This window comes from Triturus cristatus, chromosome 10 (genome assembly GCF_964204655.1).
Source record: "Triturus cristatus chromosome 10, aTriCri1.1, whole genome shotgun sequence".
Lineage (NCBI taxonomy): Eukaryota > Metazoa > Chordata > Amphibia > Caudata > Salamandridae > Triturus > Triturus cristatus.
The window spans coordinates 527,703,410-527,728,719 of NC_140593.1; the positions used below are offsets into that span (position 1 = coordinate 527,703,410).

At 43.8% G+C, this 25,310-nt stretch overlaps 2 protein-coding genes across 6 annotated transcripts in view; one reads left to right on the forward strand and one right to left on the reverse strand.

The window, feature by feature from the left end:
• The window catches only part of LOC146789683 (uncharacterized), a 678,567-nt gene that overhangs the window by 590,697 nt on the left and 62,560 nt on the right, over window positions 1–25,310 (forward strand). The window lies entirely within an intron of this gene.
• The window catches only part of DPP6 (dipeptidyl peptidase like 6), a 2,129,336-nt gene that overhangs the window by 55,429 nt on the left and 2,048,597 nt on the right, over window positions 1–25,310 (reverse strand). For all 4 annotated transcript variants that reach the window (XM_085631994.1, XM_085631993.1, XM_085631995.1 and 1 more), the window contains exon 19: window positions 15,123–15,192. In XM_085631994.1, the coding sequence (XP_085488120.1) occupies window positions 15,123–15,192 (70 nt within the window). The remainder of the gene's footprint in view (window positions 1–15,122; window positions 15,193–25,310) is intronic.

Sequence of the window (25,310 nt, forward strand, 5' to 3'; positions counted from 1 at the left end):
GTAACCTATAACATTTTCCTAACACTTGTTAAGTCTTTGGAAGAAGGTTCTTCTCGTTTTGTATGCAGGGTTGCATTTTTTTGAGGCAGTGACAGACCTGTGCCTCTGCCATGAGCCAAGACTTAGGCCAGCGGCTCGTACCTTTTGACTTCTGTGGACCACACTGACTCCCTATGGGAAGCTAGGCGTCCCCTGGCCTAAGCGATTTCTACAGTTTGAACATCAGAGCAATACCCACAATATACAGAAAAAAAGTATACATAAAACAAATAAACAAAATGATAACATAATTTATTTTATTCACAAGCAAAAACTATACAAAACTCATTTTTAAGTCGAGCCTTTCAGGCAGTGCAAAAGATCTGTTGTGGGGTTATCAAGAACTAACAAGTGCATGCAGTCCACCCATTTCTTACCGCTGGTTGGCTTTATTGTCACACTCATTTGCTTGTGCGAGCTGGCCCATCTTGTTTGTGTCCCTGCCATGGAGCATAGTCTCTTTACAATCTCTCCCTCTGATTGGCTGACTTCTGTCCTTCCACAGCTCACTTTTAGGGTACTACTTTTTTTTCCTCCATGAAAGAGCATGTGCTTTCGAGCTCTCGCCTTTCTATGTGTCTCCCTCTCTGCCAAATACCTGCCCCAGCGCTCCGTGTTGCTCTCTTTCTCGTGCCGCAAGCTCTGTCGTATGCTTCCCCTCCACTAAACACCCTCCCTCTCTAGTATTCAATGTTGATTTCTTGCTCATGTGCTTCTCACCTTATGTTGTCTCTCTCATCTGCTGCTTTCCCCCCACCCTCTCCTCCACTGCTTGTTTTTATTTCAACAGGAAGGTTGGAGCTTAAGAAAATGTGGTTTCATTCCTAAAAGTTATGCAGTATGTTAAACTCTAGTATTTCACTTTGTCTGTTTTGCTCCTAATGAATTCTCTCTTTTTGTTGGCACATACCGTTGCTTCAATTGAGGCCAACAATTGTCCATACGTCTGTTTCCTGTACTTTCCCTATTCCTACAAATGAAACTGACATCAACTTAATTTTTAGCCTTCATCTTCATATGGGTATATTCACCAATAAGGACACAGGGTCACAACACCATACCTCGAATGCATCTGCTTCTGGGAGGTGAGGGGTTATATTCATAATCAAGGACACAGGGTCACAACAACATACCTTGAATACATCTGCTTCAGGGAGGTGAGTGGTGCACAAAAATAAGTGGAGTTTTCCCAGTGCCCTTTTGTTTGAGACTCTGCGCCAGCTCCCCACCGCTGCTGCAGGCCAAGCTCCCACCACACTGCCAGTCCTTGACACCGTTTTCCTGCCAACTCAGAGCTCACTCTTACCTCCTTGTTTCCCCCTTACACTGTGACCTACTTTTGCCTCCTTTTTCCACCCTCTAATAGTAACTTTGGCCTTCTTCCTTTCCAGCCTTAACTGTAACTTTTGCCTTCTTCTTACCCCTTTTAATCTTAACTTTTGTCAGCTTCCTTTCCAGCCTTAACTGTAACTTTGCCTCCTTTTAATCGTAACTATTGCCTCTTCTTTTCCAGGCTTAACTGTAACATTTGCAGCCTATTCCCTCCTCCTTTTACACCCTCTAATCATAACAATTTCCTTCTTTCTTTCCAGCCTGAATTGTAACATTTTGCCTCTTTGTTCCCCCTTAAACTGCTCTTTCTCCCACGCTCTCCCTCCCCCTTTCTGTCTTCTCTTATCCCCACCCTGTGCCCTGCCCCCTCCCAGGAACCTACTTAATGGAGGCTGCAAACCTATGGACCAACACCCTCAGTGCCTCCCCCCTGGACACCACTTCCAACCACGAGGTGGCTGTCAAAAACTTCAACTCATGGATCACCGAATGTGCCAACATGTTCGCCACCCTCAATCTTGCCACCCAGGCAACACACCAAACAAACCAGCTGGTTACCCCAGAAATTAAATCCACCAAACGCAACTGCAAATGACTGGAAAGGATCTGGCATGCCAGCAAAGCGCCTAACAACTGAGCCAACTTTAAACTAGCTCTCAACAAATATCACGAACACCTGAAAAATGCTTAAAAGCACTCCCTGACTGCCCGGCTTGAAGCTAGCTCCAACCACAGCAAGGAACTCTTCAGCATTATCAAAGAGTTCTCCAACCCCTTAGCAACAGAGAAACACTGTCACCACCTCTCAAGATCTCTGTCACACCCTTGCTGACTTCTTTTACAGCAAAACCTACATCATGTATAAACATTTTGACCCCCAACCACTCGTCACCAGCATCCATAGCCTCCTCGACCTCACAGAGTCCAACTCAAAATCAAGGATCACAACGCGAGACCAACTCACCACACTGACCACCGACACCATCATCAGCTCCATCCACACTGGAGTACCCAGGGCCTCCTGCCCCACCACATTATCAACCTGGGGAACAGCACAATCAGCAAGGAACTCACCTCAATCCTCAACTCATCCATCACCTCTGCCTACTTCCCAGAAGGATGGAAGCACACAGAAGCCAAACCACTCCTCCAAAACCCATCTGCAGACCCTGAAAAACTTGAGATCTACCGGCCCATGTCGCTGTTCCCTTTCCCTGCAAAAGTCCTGGAAAATGCAATCAACCGCCAACTCACAATCCACCTAGAGAAAAATGGCCTCCTGAACCCATCCCAATCTGGGGTCTGCTCAAATCACAGCACAGACACCTCCCTATTCACAGCCATCATTGACATTAGGTCTCTCCTAGACCAGGGAGAAGGCACAGGCCTGATCCTCCTTGACCTCTTAGCAGCCTTCGACATCGTGTCCCACTATACCCTCCTAAAAAGACTCCACCAGCTGGTGATCCAAGGCTATGCCCTCAAATGGATTGTACCCTTCCTCACTAGAAGAACCCAAAGCGTCCGCCTTCTACCATACACCATGGGCTTAAACAACATCATATGCGGCATTCACCAACAGTCCTCACTGAACCCCAACCTGTTAAACAAATATATGGCCCACCCTGATCAGAACCTATGAACATCATATCATACACTGCTGACACTCAGCTCATCCTCTCCCTATCCGCAGACCCCACAAACACCAAAGCCAACTTCAACATGTGCATGACCAACAGCACCAGCTGGATGCAAAATAACTGCTTCAAACCCAACACCGACACAATGGAGGTACTCGTCTTTGGGAACATCACAACCCCTTTGGGAAGACTCCTGGTAGCCAGCAGAATTGGGCTCCTCCCCCACATCGACTGAACATGTAAGGAACCTTGACATCATACTTGACAGCAAGCTCACCATGAATAAACAAATGCATCAATTCCAGGAAAAGCATGTGTTTTTAATTAAGTGCTGCTATTTTTATTCAGTATTAATTAATTTATAGTGATTTTAATGCATTATTATGTCTACTATAATTCGCCCCGGTATTTTTTCTTATCATGTCTGTGTATTGTGCTTTTATGGTCATTAATTTGTGCCGAATAAAGCTTAATTGAATTGAATTGAATAAACAAATAAACGCAATGTCCTCAGCCTTCTTCCTCAGTCTCAGCATGATCTGGAAAATCTTCAAATGGCTTCCCATCAGCACGAGATGCACCATCACTGAGGCCCTCGTCACCAGCCGCCTGGACTACGGAAACACCCTCTATGTGAGAGTCACCTCACAGCTGCTAAACAGACTTCCGACCATTCAGAACACAGCAGCCAGGCTCATCCATCCGCAAAAGGTGCTAGTTCAAAATGCTAACCCACGCCTACAAGGCCATGCACAATGAAGGACCAACCTACCTTAACCACAGATTGAACTTCCACCAACCCCTCAGACAACTGCATTCTGCTTCCCTCTTCCTCACCCACACTTCTCAATTCCACAGGAGTGGCAGGTGTACCTTCTCCTACCAATCCGCCAAGACCTGGATCGGCCTTCCCCCTCCACCGAACCTCTCCCACCCTGCAGGAATTCAGAAACGGTTTAAAGACCTGGCTGTTCAACTGATGACACCCAGTAGAAGCAACCCCCAGCGCCTGGATACCCTTTATAGGTGATAAGCAGCACTTTACAAATCCAATTTGATTGATATTGATCTGAACTAAAAATCGAGAAGAAAAAGGACGGACAAAAAGAATGGTAGCCATGGTAATTATCACCTGGAAAGACTTTCGGGTATATTGTTAAGAGATGCCACAGTCTGTCTTTACAACTGATCTTCTGTGCATATTTCCCTTGGAAACGTTATGTGTAAATAGGCCACCTAAAGAAAGCATTTCACTTTACCCATTATCCGTGTTCTCAATCTGTCACTTTTCCTTTGACAAAGCTTCTTGTTAAGTTTTTTCTTTCTTTAAATGCGAATCGGATTCGGTATTCGCCAAAAAAAACAAAGGAAACGATCTACCAAGTTTCCTACCTTACATGTGACTTGTAGGTGGAAAATGCGAGTCTTCCTTCACAAAAGCAAACCGTCTAGGCATGTGAGAAGTTTTAATTAGACGAGCAAAGTCTTGAGTACATCTCAGTTATTGGGCTGTTCGTAGTTGACAAAATGTTCTGTTTTTTTCCCCATTCACTCCCTATTGCAGTTTTCTTCTGCAGAGTTACACGTTTCCCTCTTAAGTAATGATAGTTGCTGAAAAACGACGTGTCATTTTCTCGCAAGTTACCCCTTTTCCTCATAACTTTGAAATGGGTGGATGTTGGTAATCTTTGTTTTGCAAAACAACTTAAAGGGGGCATGCCACTCATTATTTAAATGCGAAAAACCAGATGCAGAAAGCTTTGCTTACTATGAGTATTAAGTGTAATATTCATGAGAACTACAGGAAATTCACAAGATAAAAGGGCCATCTCCCTGCACACCCATAAACAGACTTTCAATGCCATGCCAGGCTTCAGCGTTACGTCTACAATCTGCGCACAACACAGACGTTTAGTCTACACGTATATTTTTAATTATGTTTGCATGCTGGGTGTATTCAAGGCAGTACATAAGAAGCAGTCAGAGATACCCATTGAAAAATAGGTCAACACAAAAAGAAGTAACTTTTTAGATCTAACAAATGTGTATAAATGCACTTTTATTCTTATCTGGGTACACCCACATGATTCAATGAAACATTTATAGAAAGCATTGGAAATGCACTACTCTGCTTGGGTTTTACAGGATGAGTGAGTAAAGCAGAGGTAACTGTAGAAAAACTAATAATTAGGGACAGGGAAAAAAAGTTATAGGCCAAGATCAACATCTCATAATGTTCCTAATCCTGGAACAGTGTGCTGCACATATTGCACCCATTATACAAATGTTGGGCCATATTTACTAAGCCTCTGCCCTGGTGCAAAGTCACGCAAAGTAATGCAAACTGGCGCAAAGTCTTTGAATGGTATTAACTTTCCAGAGCAAAAGGTATTTTACACTTGAAAAGTGCCCTTTTCGCTGTGCAAATAATGTGTTGAGCTACTTCGTGTCTCTCTGTGTCAAAGAGTGTTACATGAATGTGAAATGGGCTGATTACAGCAGACACCAATAGCTTTAGATGCAAAGCAGGATCTACTCAGTTAATGAACCCAGGCTTTGAAGAAAGCCTCACTTGGAGAAATATTTTTTTCCTCCAAGCATTTCGCACATTGCATGAGTGCTGTATTTTAAAGCACACATCCAATGTGTTGAATGTATTGTAATTTGTGTAAGCATGGGATTTTTACTTTCCGAACAAATGCTATAATAGACAGCACACACACCTCACCACCATGGTGCAAGCATTGATACTCAAAGCACCGCCCGGGTCTCATGCTGCCTTCCTGAGCTTTACATGGGAACCCTGGTCCACTGCAGCATAGATGCTCTTTACACAACTCAGCACTAAGCCTTAAAACAATATTAAATAATCATGCAAGTATTTATTTAAAGGTTAATTGATGTTAAGGAAACAAAGTAACTAGGGAGTCCTGCACCGCTTAACTTTAGGAACACCTTCAAAACGAATATACGATGTTACATCGCATGCGCTACAACGCAGTCGTTATTACGACCGAATTGTTACAACGCAAACCATTACATTACAAGTCGTTTCTACGGCTTGCTGTAGGGTGCGTGCTTGACTGAGGAATAGTATAATTTACTATTCCAACTACAGCGTGTGCAACAGTAGGGAAGGTGTTGGAATAGCAAGTAGTAGAAATGACTTGCGGTGTAATGGCTTGCATTGTAACAACGCGCTCATTGTAACGACCGTGTCGTAATCGCATAAGTTGTAGCGCATGCGATGTAAACACTGTTTCCCCTTCAAAACATCTTGCAGCAAAAGTATAAAAATATGATTGCCTCTCCAAAATTCAAAAAGTGTGTTTCTTTAACATGCAGAACCGTTTCACTTTAGTGCATCATATTATATCAGTACAGTAAGGATTATTTTTTTTAAGTGATAGTTTTCAAACATGAATTTAGAAACATTAATCCCCACCACCACAGTGACACAATGCCAATAGAGAAACAAAAGGCAAGTCAGCTGTTATGTGCATTCTTTGGGTGGCCTGGGTTATTACTATACATGAACAACATCATACTTTATTAAATCAAACACAGGAAAATGTGTTGTACAACATACATCCTGAAGTCATGTATTTTGCGGTCCTCTTATATATGGAAATGAAGGAAAAGGAGGAAAAGTAAAATAAAACAATTGCCTAGGATCACACTATTTGGTAAAGTGAGGAAGCCGGGATTAATCCCAGGTTTTCCGGTTTCCTATTGTGCAATTAAGCCACTAAATGTATATGCTTCACTTCCTCTACACCCACCTTATCCCCACCCCCCTCCCCAACCGCCACTGCTGGCATCTGTGCAGCCTTTTGTCACATCACAGACCAAACCTTTTGGCTGCTGGGAGAATGTTTGCAAGTACCCATGGTGCAAAGGTTTAGCGTGGCACTAGGCAGCCTGTTTGGGTGCCAGGTCAGAGGATGACAGCAGCAGCTGGACATTTTTAATAAATATGGCCCTGCACTGCTTTCTTCCACTTGCGCAAGGCAGCACAGAAACTATGGTTGCTACACTGCATTGCACTAACAGTTAATGAGTCTATCTTTAAAACAGACAGTAATGGTTTCATGTTTAATATCATCTAAAATATCATTTTTGACATTGTAATCCCTATTAAACTAAGTTTTGTGAAAAAGAAATCCTTGGTTCTACTTTAAAGACAGATTGGTACTCAAACTAAAGGTGAATCATTGACCGTGCTCTTTGTGATTTTCATAATTGGGCTCAATATTTAGAGTTTTGTAGAGCAGAGTATTCTTAGCGACAGCTTTCTGTTTTGTAGATAGTGAAGTTAAAATGTCAATTTAGCAAAATTGATTTAGATTGACAAATAGCTGTGTTTCCAATTAAAGTCCAATCAATTCAGTCATTTGCTGTTTTTCTGACAATTATTTCTAACCGAAGTACAGATGTGGCCGCCAGCATTTTAGAATCTAATGCACAGGCACGTGTTGCAGGAATTGCCTTGTTAATGTACTGCTAGCATTAATTTAATGACGTACATCCTGACATTTCCAGAAGGCAAGTTATGCTTCCTACAATTTCTCTCCCTATGGAAGCCACATTTTGGTTTAACCTGCACAGCGCGTGCTGTGCTGGTGAAATCTATTGTTAATATATATCTTAAAAGGGGTTTACATCCTGCCCCCTTGCTTTTCATTTGTCCCTGTGCTTGTCCTTTACCATCTTCATTTACCCTAAGGGACTGTGTATCATTCCTGGGAACTTCGCTATTTTGAATAATTTAACACTTAATTTGCAGATGAGAAATGTATGAACTTTGGATAGTGTGAGGCAGTGTTTAGCAGAATTTTTTATGCCTTTCATGGTGCACAATTTTTATAGCTATATACTATTGTCAGTTTATTGCCACTGAGTGGAGTAATGTCTTCTCCCAGTAATGTATCTTTGGAGGGAAAGCATTTTTAGGTTTCGCCTGGTCTGTGCTTGCGAAATCTATTGTTAATATTGATCTTAAAAGGGGCTTACATTCCGCCCCCTTGCTTTTCATTGGTTCCTGTGCTTGTCAATTACTTTTCATCCATTTCTACTGGCTGTAGCATGCTTTTTCCTCTTCTTCCTCATGTTCCTCATGTTTGCTCTTATCAGTTTCCCTCGGCCCAATTACTGTTATCATCCACTTTTGAAGCTGAACTTATTTTGTGATGTTTTGCCTGCACTGGGTTTGTGTGCATATACGACAGCTCCCAAACTATTCCCCTCTCACATGAACTGCATGTCAGTTTCATGCCGGCTCTTTTATTATTCTTATCTTCGTCTTCATCACGCTCCAACAACCTGACTTTAATATAGCTGCCTCTCAGTACGTTGCCTTATTTTAATAAGTCACATGTCATCTGCGAGATACAGTCATTTGCTCTCACCACAATGTTGTTTTGTAATTCCTTCACTGCTAGTCTGTGTAACATTAGATTCTAGTTTCATTTAATTAATTAACTTTGCGATGTTAAGCGGAAAGCTGCAGCTGGGAGTGCACACTGTAACTTCAAAAACAAGGACAAATTCATTTTTGGTAGGCATGGAGAGATTAAGTGATTTACCCAGAATCATAATATGTTGAGCCGACACAAAGACTCGAACCTGGTTCCCCAGCTTCGAAGTGGGCAGTTCTGGCCTTTATACCAGACCCTCATCCGATTGCTCCTACTTCTTTTTAAAGTCACAGTGTGCACTCCTAGATGCTACTTTCTGTTTAACATCCTAAAGTTCTGATACCTCAGGTAATTCCTCATGCTCTTCTGAGCTTCCCTTGGTATTTTGGTTATTTTCAGTAGTCCAAAATCTCCGGGGGAAACATGACATGTCCATGAGGCTTGCACAGACTTTGCAATTCCTGATGGGGTAACTCTGCTACAATCCCACTGGGAATCCTGAGCAACTCCTAATGAAGCACCAAGTTGAATTCTCTCTATAGTCAAAGCTATACATTTTGTCCTTGCCACCACTCTGTTGGGCTGCAAATATCCGGAATTTAAAATGTATGTAAGCTGGATTTTAGAATTACTGCTCTTAAGACGTATTAACAATATATTGCCTTTCTCAGTAAACAAGTCAGAATACTTTTATGGAGTTTCTTTAACTTATATTGCACAACCCCTCCCCAAGCTACAACTCAGAAAAAATAAGTTATTATTATTCACACAGGTAAAACCTAATACATTTACCAATGCTTGTTAATGATGCACGCTTACAACAAACAGAATTTGCTTGGGGCAAGGCTATGCGAGCTATGGAGTGGATGCAACTTCTCTGGCACAGTTCCTTCACTGTGGAGGTGCACTTTCTTTTTACCGGTTCCGCCAAATGGTTGTGTTTGGACCTCTCTTATAAGTTGTTGTACAGTAGTGCTCCCATTGCTCTAGGTGGAGAGTTGTTAAGGATGAAATAAGCTCCACAGGAAATGCTGTTAAGAAGTGGAGGTTGGTGAGACATTAAATCAGATGGCGCAAACAAAAAAAACACAATACAAAATATTTAATTTACCTCACACTACCTGCAGCATGTCCTTGATGTTCTGCAGCATGTCCTCAATGTTCCTGAGTCTAGTATGAGCGCGAGGTCCCACAGCCAACTCCCTCATCCAATCAAGGTGCTGCTCTCTTGCTGTTAAGCAACATGAGTGAAGCGTCTGGATTGACTGGAGCAGGCTGGCTCTGCACTCCGAATGGCAATGGAGGCCTGTGCCTGCTCTCCAACCTAGCTGTCTCAGACAGCTGGGTTAGAGAGGTTTGAATTGCACATGTCGGTCTGGCTGTAGCAACATGTGCTCTTCAAACTGAAGTGGCCACTTCTCAATGCTGCCAGTCTGCAGCAGTGATGCACTGGCCCTGCCCGTCCTTCCCTCACACTCCGTTTGCTGACAGAGTAAAAAATTAAATGGTAATAAAATATTGTTATTACCATTTTATTTTCATGGTTTCTGTGCAGCAGTGTGGGAGGCGACGAACATCCGCTCCTATGGAGGAACTGTTGCTGGTGTTAAGGGCATGCCCTTACTTCCCTAGGCAATACCTTAAGATGACAGCCAGAAGCACTGCCCATTTCAGAACTACGTTAGACCAGAAGTGAAGTGAAGGTGACAGAATAAGTTGGTGCACCGGGTTGGAGGGAGCACATGCAAGAGCTGCTTTATGGTATATCTTGAACTAAGACAGCAGAAGCATGAGCACGGATAGGTGGGGTGATCTTTTACTTTCCTCCACAGCAATGACAGGGCTGGGCCCTGGGCTTCAGAAGTGAGGTGGGAAGAGGCAGCTGAGAGCAGCTTAATAGGCCACCAAAATGGGTTTGATATTACTGATGAGGGGGTGGTGCTTGGTTAAACAGATTTCCTGTCCCTGGGTAGACCTGATGATGGGTCAGTTCCTACAGAAACTTTCCCATTGAGAAAATGGGGTAGCTACTAAAAGGAGCAGAAATCCTGCTTTGCTGAAAGATTCTCTTAGTGCTTGTCCACAACTCTAAGATATGAGGTAATTAAGGAGCCTCCTCAGGAAGTGATCAGGGAGAGATAAGCATATCCATGGGAGGGGGTGCCTACATGCCCTCCACACATATTTACATAAAATGGAGAAAAGATTTACTGTTGCGAAGAGCACAACATAAGTGGTTTATAGATACTGAAAGAGTTATCCTTTTCTTGAAAGACAGGACCAGTCCCTTGATGGATTTCATAACTTACCAGGACTAATACAGGAATAGAAGACCCATTTGTGTGACTATGCTGTCCTCTATATCTTTGCTGGAATATCGCCTATGCAGACTGAAAATCAACGTAGCTGTCAATATTAGGCTGCTTGGTTGCCGAAAACCTGAACAGGAAAGTATTGTACAAGACTGGATCGTGGCAATCGCAAACCAACAGATGGGAGTGAAGAATGACTATGACGCCATTCAGTTTAAATGGCAACTAGGCTGTCAAGAAGAAAATGCTAAGGAGGGGAACGATACATGTGACTCTGCAGGAAGAATTAGCATAAAGTAGCGTTAGTGGAAGGCTTTAGGAAAAAGGGTTTCATACTCTGAGGCAACTGAATACAGCCAAGTTATGAAGAGAAGGGTCCTTCAGAACCTGAAGTAGACTTTAAAAACCAAAGCCCCCAAGCTAGTGTTTTATATCCTACCATGATTATGGTGACTGTCAGCAGCTAGGTCTCTCTATACACACAGATGGCAGTACCCACAGCATTCACAAAAAGTCTAAAAGTGGGCAATTTGTCTTATGAGGTAGCCGGGGGCTAAGTGGTTTTCTGATGAATCGATGATTTATGGATTTTGCTCTTCTGTACTTTCATCCACTTCCTTCATATCTCTTAATAAATGGTGTTTCACTGCCCTCTATGCATGTGCCTAGTTTGCTTGACTCTTTGTCCTGTGGGGATCACTAAAGTTCTCGTTTATTGCAAACCCGGGATTTATTGTTCCCCAAATCCACTCTGCCGTGGTTACACCTGGTGGTGTTTTTTGTTATGCATTGCAGTTACATTTTTTGAACCCTTCTGTTTAGTATGCTAATCATAATTATATTCACTTATTAGTGCATTTTGGACTTATGACCTGCAGTTGCTTAATAAAGTGTTATGCTTTTTCTACAAAACAAATCAATAAAATCATGTTAGAAAATAACAGTTTTGCAAGAGCGACGCAACTCTTGGGTTAGATTTACCAAGCCACACAAGGGCACCTTGCATGGCTCTGAGTGTCTTGATAAATTTGGAATAACGCAACGCAGCGCAAATCGATGTATTGCTTTACTCTGCCACAGGGAGGCATTCCATGGGTGGAGAATGCGTCTTCCCATACATCCACCCATGAACTTTGGCGCATTCCCAAATCAAGCATTACTGGTACACCTGGGAATGCTACAAATTGCTACGCTTTACCTGGAGAAGTGTAACAAGGAGAAATATCTTCATTTCTCCTTGTTGTTTCCTCTTTCTATGTGTGCCTGAGGTATTTTCCTCTTCTTATGTGTGCTGCAGAATGCAGCACACATAAGAAGAGGAAAATACCTCAGGGGAATGTTTTTGTGTAGGAAGGTGTACCTTAAGTGTCCTCTTAATTTCTTACTTCCCTCACCATGAAAAAGCTGGCAGGGAGGAAACTCATAATATGCTTGGCTTTGTCGCAACGGCACCACCAGCATAATACTGCCTCACCACTGCAACACCGCCTGTGATGGTCCGACCGTCAAACTCAAAATACGGCAGCCGGACTGCTGGTGCAGCGGTAGCCATCACGCAACCACAGGTTTGGCAGTCCTATAGACCACCAATCTCATAATCCCACCCCAAACCCCCACCCCCAGTCTGAATAAATAGAACAGGTTTTTCAAAATGGTTGAAGTGCTTTTTTCCCATTAAAAGTTCCTGTGCATGGAAAAGAATTGATGGCAAAAAGAGGGAAAGGTTGTGACCGCATCATTGATGACTGGACTGCTGCGAGTGGAGGTTGCCCTTGCTGAGCTCAGTATGTTGACCCTGCAGAGTTCTGGTGGTGTTTTTCACTTTGGGGATCCATGGAGAGAAAGAAAGTGCCTTGCTTGTGCTGCTCAAGCACAATCCTACCTTGTGGTGGAAATTGTTTTTGGAATTGGTGGTGGTGTATTGCCATGTGTGGGTACCACCCAGAGATGAATCTGAGAAATGTACCTTGCAAACCCAAATCTCAGTTGTACTGTGACTCCATGCATCAGTTGTACTGTGACACCATGCATAAGTAGTACCTACACCTGTGGCACCAGCTTTCCACCTATGTTAACTATTCCACTGTGCCTATTCAGAAAACTCAGGGCACCTTCTTTTGTGGGGTGCCTGAGCTGCCTTGACTGCTGGCAGCATATTTCCATTATCTTTTTCTTCAATGTCTCCCTGTTGGGGTTTATCGCCAGTGCTTCTATGCTATGGGCACTGCTCAGTCTCTGTGGATTCTACAGCAGTAGAGTGACCCTGTGACTCTGCTTACTGCTGGTTGCTTTGATTTCACTGGCGTTTGCCACCATTTGCTGCCTGGTGCATCAGTGACCGCAGTGACATCCTGTTCCTTAACTTGTTGTGGCATCTAGTGACACTCCTTGTAATCAGTGAGGGACATGTGCTGATTTTAGAGTACTTACCATCTGCACTAGCCAGGTTGTGTCTGCTCCTGTCTCTCTGAGTCCTGCTGCCATTGTGAGAAGATATGGAGGCACAATACCTAGTGATCTCAATATTTGCAAGGGGTGTAGTCATGTTGATGGTGAACTAGTTCAACATTTGAATCAACAGGCTCTCTGAAGCTTTGTGCATCATTTTTCATGCCTGTCCATTCTCTTTTTCTTTAATGTGTAATATCACTGGAACTAGATAAAATGTGACTTTTTTCTCTATTACAATTACATGTATTTATTGATCTCATGAACACCCTTATATAGTCTCAGGAACAATATCATCCAAGAATAGTGTACAAGCAACACGATCAGTGAAAAAGTACTTTTAAAGATTTTTCTGAAAAGTCATCAACAGCTATCATGTCTGCTGTTAATCAGTAGGCTATTCCACAATTTAGGGGCCCACACTTAAAATATCCTGTCCCCCAAGATTTGCGCTTTTTATGGAGAACGACAGGAACTGCAGATTGGGAGACCACCATGCCGTACCGTGCCTGTACCAACTAAGCTTGTTAGTAAGGTAGGCATGTCCTCAACTATGTAAGCTTTTGAACACTGAAGTAAGAACTATAATTCTTGTTACCCCTTCCTGCACAAAGACTAACCGGACCCCATGCAGGCACTCTTGTACTATGTCACAAGGGTGCCTGTGTTGGAGCTAGGCAGCAGAAAGTGCGCCAGTGCATGGAGAGACCAGAACTGCACCATTTCATTGTAGCAATTTCACAATTCTGCTCCCTCCAGTTCACCCAACTCAGAGAAGCAAATTTGCTTGCTGTCCTGCGTTGCGTGAACTCTTAATACATCTAGGCCCCAGTGTCTTAGAATAACGGATTCATACTCAGCAGAAATAGCACACTAAAATAATCCAGCAAGATCGCAATTAGGTATGCAAGGCCTGTTTCATCAAACTCAGTTTAGGACATCACCAACTTTTTCAGACAATGTGGTTACTTACATTCACTCAAGCCTTTTTTTCAATGTTTCTGATCACTCATGCTAGTAGATAGTTTCACGCAAAAAACATAATATAATACATGAAGCAAGGTCAAACATCTGTACTTTCCATTACATAGTAAAGCGCACTAGTATCATTTTCTATTACCAGTCTGTTTATGGAAGAGGTGTGGCGCAGAGGCCAGGGTGCCTGACTCTGGACCACGGGGTTCACGGTTCGATCCGTGGTGCCGGCGGCAGGTTAGCCCAGCACCATGTGACTCTGGGCAATAGCTTGCTTAATCTTCAAGATGGCCCCAGCGCCGGGACACCTCTCCCTAGGTAGCTGTGCGAATTACAAATGCTGGTATTTCATTTTTCATTTATGGGCCAGTTGTAAAACTGTCCATTTATGGCTGCCATGATGGTTTTAGTAAAGGGAAAAAAGTCTCCTGGGATACCGAATGTAGGTCAAGTAATTAATTTACTTGAGCAAGGCATAAATAAAAAAATAGGGCCCTGACTTTTCACCCAAGGCAATTTTTAGCTCCAGGAAAACACAGTGATAGGGCAACTGAAGGAAATATGTACTTTCTTCCAATTACCACCCAAGAAAAAACCCATTCTTAAACTTTTGAATGCTCACACCTTGGTTGTCCATTTCAATTATATCACATCATTTGTCATTCAGAGGTTAGCTTCAGATTTACCTATTTAACCCAAGTAGCCTTCTTTTTCTGCCCATTGCCCTCAAACAACTTGTGATAAAGAGAAGAAAAAACATTTTGCACATATTTCTGTTCCACTTTCTCCATGTCGAACTGTGAAAATGCACATGATTACAGGGATCTGATGATCCCAATCATGGTAGGGGGAAACATACTTATGGACGCTTTGAGGAATTGTACACTTCTTATATACTCCTGTAATATTGCATATTAAATGACGGATACAGAATGAATCATATATAGCTACATACTTACACTACGAGCAGCAGAGGATAGTGTGCTGTGTCTACAAAGGTTGCAGGCTTGATGATTTGCAAAGTTAATCCTGTGGAAGAGAAAAACATACACTTCAGTTTCGGCTCACAATTGCCTATTGCATCTGTGAGGCTTCCTAGGGCTGCAGTTTCTCTCTGGCTTTTTGGTTTGATTACAGTAATGCCATGATATGTACCAGTGGAGAACAGATAAGCAAATTACTGTTTTAATTAAATAAATACAACTACACCTTAGTGGTAAATAACACACACATAGACACTCTCTCTCTTGCAGATGTCAAACTAAAAAAGTATAGCCTAATATTAGAATTTGCTGTTTAAAGCACCGCAGATTTCATGACATCAATCAGAATGGAATATTTTTAAAATATTTTTCGTCGGATCCAGGTTCATGATGAATTCACATATTAACTGTGAAAATATAGAGCTGGCAAGGCACGATTTTTGTAATGCAAATATCTCAGAATCTATTGGATTGTCATCAAAGCACAAAAGAGTTTATTCTGAGTAAAATTCTGTATTCATGCCAAGTTTGGTAATATTCTGTTCAGAGGTTCCCTGTAGAAGACCGCAAACATTTCCTGTGGGACTTACATTGGGAAATTCTTCATTTTGATCATCCCAAATAAATGTGTGACACCTTTACTGATACAAATAATATTTGAGATGAAGAATCTGAATTTGACTTGTCACAAAACTGGTTTGCCACACATTTTTATCTTGTTATATGTGGCTGTGCAGTCTATTACGTATGCAAGTATTAGGAACTGCTAAAGACCTCAGACATAACGTTACTGTTGGTGTGATTTTGTACCATTCGTTTGGGAGTGAGAAATTTCCACCTAGGTAGCAGTGTATTATCCTACTAAGTCAAAACACACTTTCGACTAGAAAAATGTTCAACCCCAGGTAGCTATGATACGGCAAAAGGGTTTTTCCCCAGAGAAATGCGCAGTGAGTATTTGGGCAAAACTTGCTTTGCCCAGACACAAGGGAGCATCCGATATATGTCAAAACAATACCCTTTCACGCTTAGAGTGCCGCATAAATTATGCAAAAAAGGAAACAGAGAACTCTGGGACACTCTCTTGTTTCTGGACAAAGCTAAACCTCTCTAAAGAGCTGTAACGACAGCTAAACATGTTTTAGCGGTTGCTTTTTTTATTCCAGGTTTACTTGGAGGTTATTTTACCAAAAGTGGATAGCACTGTGCTAATCTTATGCTTAAAGACTTTGCTATAGAAATGGCAAAAGACTTTGTCCCTTTCTAACTCATTGTGGATGGCAAAGTCCTAACCCTTGCTTCAAAACCTTGTTACAAATACAGACATTTGGGGTGAGCAGATTTAGAGTGTCACTGGTGTTGTAGGGTGCTCTATGCAGGTGCTGCTTTCCACTTAAGCTTGGGAACTACCCAGACCTCTCGATATATATATATATATATATATATATATATATATATATATCACCTCCTGACTTCCGCGTGCTGCTTGACTGCTGGTGGTGCTCGTTGGCAGCGCTCCGCCGCACATTGCGATGTAAATCCAAACTTCCGATTCTTTATATATGAATAGAAAGCCACAGAAATCCAATGCTGGTTTTTGCCAAACCGTCCTTCTATTCTTTATTTCGAAAGAAACATCTGCACGTTTCGTTGCTCATGTACCATGGTCACTATCTATATGTAGGAAGGTAGGATCTGACTGCATGGATACTTTTGCCTAGTGGTTTGCTGGTTTTTGACTAGTCTGACTGAGATCCTGCTAATCAGGACCCCAGTCTATCTACTTACTCCCTAAAATGTTATGACATGTACTTAGGTACACTCCAGATTCGATACTGGGGTACCCTTATAAGTCCCTAGTATATGGTTCACATGTACCCAGGGAATAGGTACCCCAGGGGCCTTCCATGGGCTGAAGCATGTATTATGCCACCCATGAGAGGCCATGCAAAATGGAACTACAGGCATGCCATTGCAGCTTGTGTAAGACGGTGCATGCACCTCTTACTTTAGATATAGGTTTACAATATCTATAGGTCACTGCACTTAAAACCTATAAGTCACCCCTTTAGCAGGCGTTGACAATCCTAAAGGTCAGGTTGCTGGGTTTTACGTGAGAGGGTGCCCCTGCATGAGCACAGCACCCCTGTAGCCTTCGGAGATCATTCTTACGGGTTGTCGGTGGCGCAGCCCGACATAAAGGTAGAGGTGCATTATATGCCCGCGTAAAATGTTATCTTGAAAACTGCTGCAACAAATCATGTTGTATTTGGTATCAAAAACCTTGGAATCATACTTCCACACTGGTAACCGGTGTGGGAGATATGATTCCACCCTTCAGAAGCAAGTTTTGTGGGGTCCCTGGTCTTCCCTGTACCAGCCTTCTAGACCCGGACAGCACAAAATGGTTGCTGACGACCAGAGACACATTTCTGCCCTTCTGCTGCTGAGCCAAACTCGAGCAGAGGAAGGCAGCACAATAGGCATCCTGTCACAGGGAGGTGTGAACACCTCCCAGACAGGATTTAGTGTATTGGGGCTGGGTGGGGGCACTCTGAGAGTGCCTGAAAGTCTGGACTGGGGGCACATTTGGTGTTCCTGTGCATATTCCAGCTCAAAACAGTTCTGGGAGCCATTGGCTCCTGCTCTGGCGTGAAGCTGGACTTCGACTGGGCCTGACTTCGTCTCCCTCTCTGTCTAAAACATCGTCTGTGCCCGTGCACCAAACATGCTCCGTGAGGGACCTGTGGAGCATCAAGGACAACTGAAGTATCTCCCTTGGGGTGAAGGAGTCACTCCCCTGCATTCGCGGGCACTGTAACGCAACTGACCAGTCTGCTGATCCTGTGCTCCTGTGAACTCTGAAGACTCCAGCAACACAGGTGGTGGGTTCCTATGTTCATTGAGGTAGAGCTGCCCTCGCACCAAGTTTGAGGCCAGTATCCCTCGTGGGGACCGCAAAACCTGATCTAGATCTCCCTCTGCAGAGTCACATCACTGAGGACAGTCTGTAGGGACCTCTGTATTTAGCAAGATGGACCACACTTATGACAGGGAGTACCAATTTCTGGAACTTGAGAAAGCTAGGCTTAGGCTACGGCAACAGCAATTGGCCCTAGACAAAGCGTCCCTAGAAGTCCAGAGAGCTAGGGAAAATGTTGGGACTCGAGCCCCATGGTGGCAGCAACAGTGTCTCTAGAGTTAAAGAACATTCTTTTGACAATAGGAGCAAGATTGTCCCTCCCTACCATGTTGGGGATGACGTCCATAAATGGATAACTGCTTTAGAGAGGGCCTTTAAAGTTCAGAGGGTCCCTCAAGAGCAGTGGGCAGCTATCTTGTGGCTCTCCTTTGCTAACAAAGGTAGAGATAAGATCCTCACTGTTAGAGAAGAGGATGCTGATTATACTCAGTCTTGAAGAGTGCTCTCATTGAAGAGTTTGGCTGAACCACTAAACAGTACAGGGTTAAGTTCTGAGACACCCAGAAGGCACAAACTCAAGACTGGGAAGACTTTGTAGATTGTGCTACAAAAAAACTGGAAGGTTGGATATTTGGCAGCACGGTGCATAACTATTTATGATGGTACAATTTGATTATGAGGGAGCAGATCCTTAATAATTGTCAAAACTAGCTTTTGCACCAGTATCTGGTGGACTCAGATCTGACTTCTACCCAAGAATTGGGAAAGACGGCAGATAAATGGTTCAGAACCAGGAAGAAACAAAAGAATCAGGGTGGTGACCAGAAGAAAGATTCTTCCAAGACCGAAGAGAAAAGAGGGGATAAATCAAAAGATAAGTCCTCTGAAGGGCCCCAAAAATCCTCTTCTGGGGGTGGGTCCCAAGCTCCTTTCTCTCCTGACAAGAAACCTTCTTACTTTGTCTGTAAGAAGACAGGCCACAGGAAAAATTATGCCATTTGCCCTAAGGTCAGCAAGAAGGAAAATATTCCTCCACTCACTACTTCTACACCTTCTGGTACTACAGGTAGTAATCCTCCAGATGGTGGTAGTGCCCCCAAACATTTAGTTGGGTTTTCTTGGGGAACTGAGGTGGACCCTGGCCTAGCCAGCTTCCCCACACAGGCCAATGTAGTCTGTGATGGTGGCATGGGGTTTGCCACTTTTACTGTCAGTCCCAATTCCTTGGGCAACTACAGACAAGAGCCTCTGATCAATGGTCAGACAGTTGTAGCCTATAGGGGCACAGGGGCTGGTGTCACCATGGTGACAGTAACCCCAGTGCCCCCAGCCCAGCTTTTACTTGAGTTCAAGTACCAGGTGACCAGTACTGATGGTGTCAGGACAGATCATCCCATGGCTATAGTCAATCTCAGCTGGGGAGGGGGTCACTGGTCCTAAGAGAGTGGCAGTATCCCCAAACTTGAAGTAGAAATGAAGGCCCATTTACAGATGTTAGGCCTCCCGCAGAGAGTTGGTAGGACCCCCTAGGGCCTCAGTCCAACCCCAGGAAACATTTGGAATAGTGGAGCCTGAAACTATGGTCCACTCTGCTCCACATGAGAGCACAGGGAATGAAGAAAAGTCTTCTTCCCCCCAGACTATAGGTAAGGGTCAGCTTCCTCAGGGGACTGATCCTACCCCTTGTGAAGGAACTGCCCCAGAGGTGGTCAGGCCTGTCCTGGCAGAACCACGGAGGGCATGGGACCCTTCCACAGAGGTGCCCAGTCTGGAGCAGGTATCCTGCCCCTCTCTACCCAGCCTCAGTCAGCCTAGGGCTGCAGAGGTCAGGGATGTCAGTGGATGCCTAGGGGCCCACTGTCCAGAGGAACCCTCTCATCATCAGATTAGGCACACCGAGTCCAGTAGCGCTAGCCATGTGAATATTCCACAACCTTCTGAGGAATCCCTCTTACCCTTAGTTAGTGACATACCCCAGATGGACTCTGTTGGGCAAAGGAAAACCTGGGACAAAGCTGTCCCAAACCTTCTCTGGATCTCCATTGTTCCAACCAGAGGGACTCAATCCCCAGCTGCAGGCAGCCAGAGGTTGACCCCTACGGCCAGATATAACTCAGTCATGGAAAGAAAGGCCTCCATGGTGACCAGTGCTCTGAGGAAGCCGAGACCAACCCTGTTAGGGCCTCACTTCCATACTCACGCACCCCACCACCCTAATTCTTCACCAAAGCAAACTAGAGGTAGTTATCCCAAATTTTGGAGAGACTTCAAAATGCTTCAGGGTACGGACTCCTAAGTGGTCAATAAGACAGGGGGTATCCATGCTAGTGCAGGACCTTCCTTATATGGCCACTTAGGAAATAAAGTCTCAACTGGGCAAGGTTAGCCTTATCTCCTTTCGTTTGAGGAGGTTATGTAGGAAGGTAGGATCTGACTGGATGCTTACCCCCACTTTTTGCCTAGTGTTTTGCAGATTTTTGACTGGTCTGCCTGGGATCCTGCTAATCAGGGCCCCAGTCTATCTGCTTTCTCCCTAAAATATTATGACATGTACTAGATACATCCCAGATTGGATACTGGGGTACCCTTGTCAGTCCCTAGTATATAGTACACATGTACCCAGGGCATAGGTACCCCAGAGGTCTCCCATGGGCTGAAGCATGTATTATGCCATCCATGAGAGGCCAGGCAAAATTAAACTGCAGGTCTGACATTGCAGCCTGTGTAAGATGGTGCATACTTTATCTATAGGTCACAATACCCCCTAGTAGGCATGGAGGCGACAGAGACCACAAACTGAGACAATTGGAGACTCGTTACATTATACAACTCGATACTAAGTCTCCAGGTGGCCTCAATGTCACAGAAGATTTAAATACATGTCTGTAATGGGTTGCTGGACAAAACAAATTAAGCAGACTTTACCCCACTGTCGGTTGTTTTCTATTTTCTGTGCAAGGTTATACACTATTTACGTCCCATGGTATATATCAACTTATTTCCCTATGGTCTTAAATTGTTGGATTTATAAGGAAATGTTTTTACATGAAATATATATTTATGTACACTTATTTATCTATTTATATGATTATGTATATATTTATATATTTATGATGAAATATTTATCTATGTGACAATTGCAATATGGTTGATATTATATTTATATATACATATATTTTATATGTGCATGTATGTTACCAATGTATATATTGGTTTCATGATTGTTACACTAACCAACCTCCACTTATTTTTGGGTAGTTATAACTTTGCACAGCACATTTGCACAAACGCATCAGGCACAGCAAATTTTCACAATAATTTATCCAGATAAACAGTAAAATCTTGTAGTCACTATCTACATTTATTGGGATGCGATTTAGAGTCCAGGCTTTAGATGACCAATTTATTAAGATGAGTAATTGATTTTACCATTACCATATGGTGTTATTAACAAGACATCCCCACCATTCTGCTCCATTTCATTCTTAGTCCAATTTTAATTTAGTGTGGCGTTGGACGAGTGATTTGTTTTTCTCCCCCCTTTTTCTATTTAATAATATTGACATATCAACTTTAATGCATGTATACATTGATGCAGAGTGTGAGTAAATTTATACTCTTTTTGGAAGATATTCCTTTTATATCTTAGCAGTTCTTTTTGCTTGTTGTACCCATGATATTTGTATTATTTATATTTTGTTCTGTTTTATCAATTTCTTGATTTGTGGCACGATACATAGAACACGATAGCACGTCCACTCCATGTCCGACAGTTCTAGGCATTCTTCTTATATGGATCATGGTATCTCTCCTCCACAAATCAACATCGGATTTTACCATATATTTTAAAAAAAAGTTTCAATATATCATAGGATAATTTTGTGGTTTATTTTAACGAATTTTGGTATAGGCTGATGTATTTCAATTATTGCCGATTGATATCTCAGTATTTTACTGATTATTGCCAAAGACTTCAAGTCAAAATATAAGAACATAGTAACAGCGAGAGAACAACATTATGAGACAAAAAGAAGAATGTAAACATCACTAAGGACAAAAAAACGCGACCAATATGCAATTATTTATTTGGTATGTTTGTATTTTTCATGTTTTTCAAAACATATCTAATCGTAGTTTATATATTTAGTCTATGTCTATGTCGGGCAGGTCATGTGATGTGGCTACTTATTGCACTTGCAGTTTAAAAATGCACTGTTAATTGGCTCCGGCATGTCATGTGAACAAGGCTCTTTGAGCTGAAACGCGTCATGGCGGCAAAAGGAGTGAAATAAATCACCAGAGCATTCACGTTGGGTCTGTGTCCATTTGTTCGGTGTGGATTGCTACCGGATTTGGAAACAAAGTGATATCTATAGGTCACTGCACTTAAAACCTATAAGTCACCCCTATAGCAGGCCTTGACAATCCTAAAGGCAGGGTACTGGGTTTTAAGTGAGAGGGTGCCCCTGCAAGAGCAGAGCACCTCTGCAGCCTTTGGAGACCATTCTCCAGGGTTGTCGGTGGCGCAACCCGACATAAAGGTAGAGGTGCATTATATGCTCGCGTAAAATGCTATCTCAAATGGTTGCGGCAAACCATGTCGTGTTTGGTATCAAACAACTTAGAATCATACAACCACAGCGGTAACCGGTGTGGGAGGTATGATTCCACCCTTCAGAAGCAAGCTTCGTGGGGTCCCTGGTCGTTCTGGTACCAGCCTTCTCGACCCGGACAGCACAAAATGGATTGAATTTTTGTTTTTTTGGTCTTGATACATGTATACAATTATTGTCTATTTTTCTAAACCAGTGTGGAGTATTTCTGTGTTTTTTTCATTGTGTTACTGCGTGTTGCACAAATACTGTACACATTGCCTCTTTAGAAAACTTGACTTCTCTGTGACAATCTACCAGATGGTGAGTGCAGATTATCTGTTAGTGTGTATATAGCTTATCCTGACTAGACTGGTGGTTCCCCCTTGGAGGGGTGCACACCTCTGATATATATATATATATTACCTACTGACGGTCGCCAGTAGGTAGATATGTAGATATAGTTAGGACCTAGTTTCCGTAGGAAATCCACAACATTCTATTTGGAATAACATTGGCGCCGATTGATGAATCTTCGCAAAATTTTTCAAACTTTTGGCCAGCTCCGGTCCGCTCTTATCCTGAAAATTTCATGGTGATTCGTCAAGCAGGGGCCGAGAAAATAGGGGGGTCCCAAAACACATTTTCCCCATGCATTTTCCCATAGGACCTGTTGATGCAGCTACAGCCCGAACTGCTGAACGGAATTACACCAAATTTGGCAAAGAGGTAGTCCTCAGTTCAGACTCATGCCTTTTGCTTAAATGGTGTAAATCCGTTCAGTAGTTTCTGAGAAAATTAGAGTTAAAAAGATATATATATCTATGGCCTCGGAGGATCCGCGCACCCTCCCCGCACCCAGCGCGCACCCTGCCGGGCACGAGCGATATTCTAATTGGCTGTCAACACTCCAGATCAGGAAGTGTTGGCAGCCATCTTGTGCCTCGGTAGAATCGAGGCACAAGAAACTTAAAAAACAAACACGAAAAACGCTACAAGGGGGCAGGGTAGAAACACCCTGACCCCCTAGGCCTGCTCAGGGGTCCCACAAGGATACCCAGGGCCAAAAAAAGATTTTTATTTTTTTTTAAAATCGGCGCGATTCGCGCACCCAGAGCAAATTTCGGCAGAAAATTTAAAAAAATTCAGAGCGGGCTCCCGCGCTGAATATTCTAATTTGCCTGCATCAAAATGATTTGATGTGGGGGGGCTCTCAGGCCCCCCCAGCCCCGGGGACCGCCACCCCCGGGGCAACTTGTACATGTTGGAGGGGGGCCATGCGGCCCCCCTCCTGGAACCTTGTATTGGTCCTGGGGACCACCACCCCCCTAGGGCCAGCTCCTGCAGTGTCCCGGGGTGCCCACCCCCGGGACACTGCTGTTTGCAATGGCAGGGCGGGAGCTCGCGGCTCCCACCCTGCCATTGCAAACTGCTTTGCTTCATTGAAGCGAGAGCAGGGAAACCTGCTCTCGCTTCAATGAAGCAAAGAAGATTGCTTTTCCACATGGGGGGCAGCATGTTAGCTGCTTCCCATGTGGAAAAGCAATGCCGGCTCCCGCAGGAGGCGGGTAGCCGGCAGGGACCGTGGGGGGATTGGGGACCTCCCCACAGTCTCCAACGAGAGGCGAGGCCCCAGGGGATGGGGTCCCCGGGGCCAGAAGTGGCCCGGGAGGGGGCCACGCGGACCCCCTCCCCCATTAAATAAAAAATTACACTTAAAAAAATAAAAAAAATGGCCCTCCCCGGGGGATGGGGTCCCTGGGTCTTTAAAGTGGCCAGAGGAGAGGGGCTACGCAGCCCCCCTCCATAAAAAATGTTTAAAAAAAGGCCCATGCCCTGGGGGATGGGGTCCCCGGGGCAAATTATGGCCCCCTTCCCGATTTTTTTTTTCATACATAAAAATTGGGGTCAGGCCCTGGGGGATGGGGTCCCCAGGGCCAAAAGAATAAAAAAAGAAGGGGGGCTACCCAGCCCCCCTTCTACAAAAAAGAAAGAAAAAAAAAACAGGATCGGGCCGGAGGCCACGCCCCCTCCTTACACCACTCTGCAAACCCGCCCCCTGGCGCGTTTGCAGAGGGGGAACTAATTCCCCTTGAATACTGGGGGTCCCTGGGGGCCAAACTAGCCCACCAGAAACCTCCAGTATGCACCGGGGGGCTGCGTTGCAGAGAGGTGTAATGAGGCCATGCCCCTTTTTACACCTCTCTGCAATGCAGCTCCGTGGCGCTTACTGGAGGTATCTGGTGGCCTAGTTGGGCGCTAGAGGACCTCAGGATTCAAGGGGACTTAATCCCCCAACTTAAAACGCACCACAGGGCGCGTTTGCACAGTGGAGAAGATATGGGGAGGGGCCTGAGGTGATACTGTGCAAACACGCCCTGTGGCGCGTTTTAAGTTGGGGAATTCATTCCTTTACCATTGTACAAATATTCCTCTAGAATCAGCCGAACTACGAATTCCGATTTACTCACCTGTTATCAGAAGAGAACCCAGGGCTGCATCTTTTAGACCAGCACTGACCCTGAAAAGTAATTCTAAGCGTACTTACCAGTAACTTGTATTTCCTTCCATAGGAATCCATTGTGTGCTTTTCAGCAGAAAAGTTTCTAAGTGTCCATTTTTGAAACTTACAAATATTCCTCTAAAATC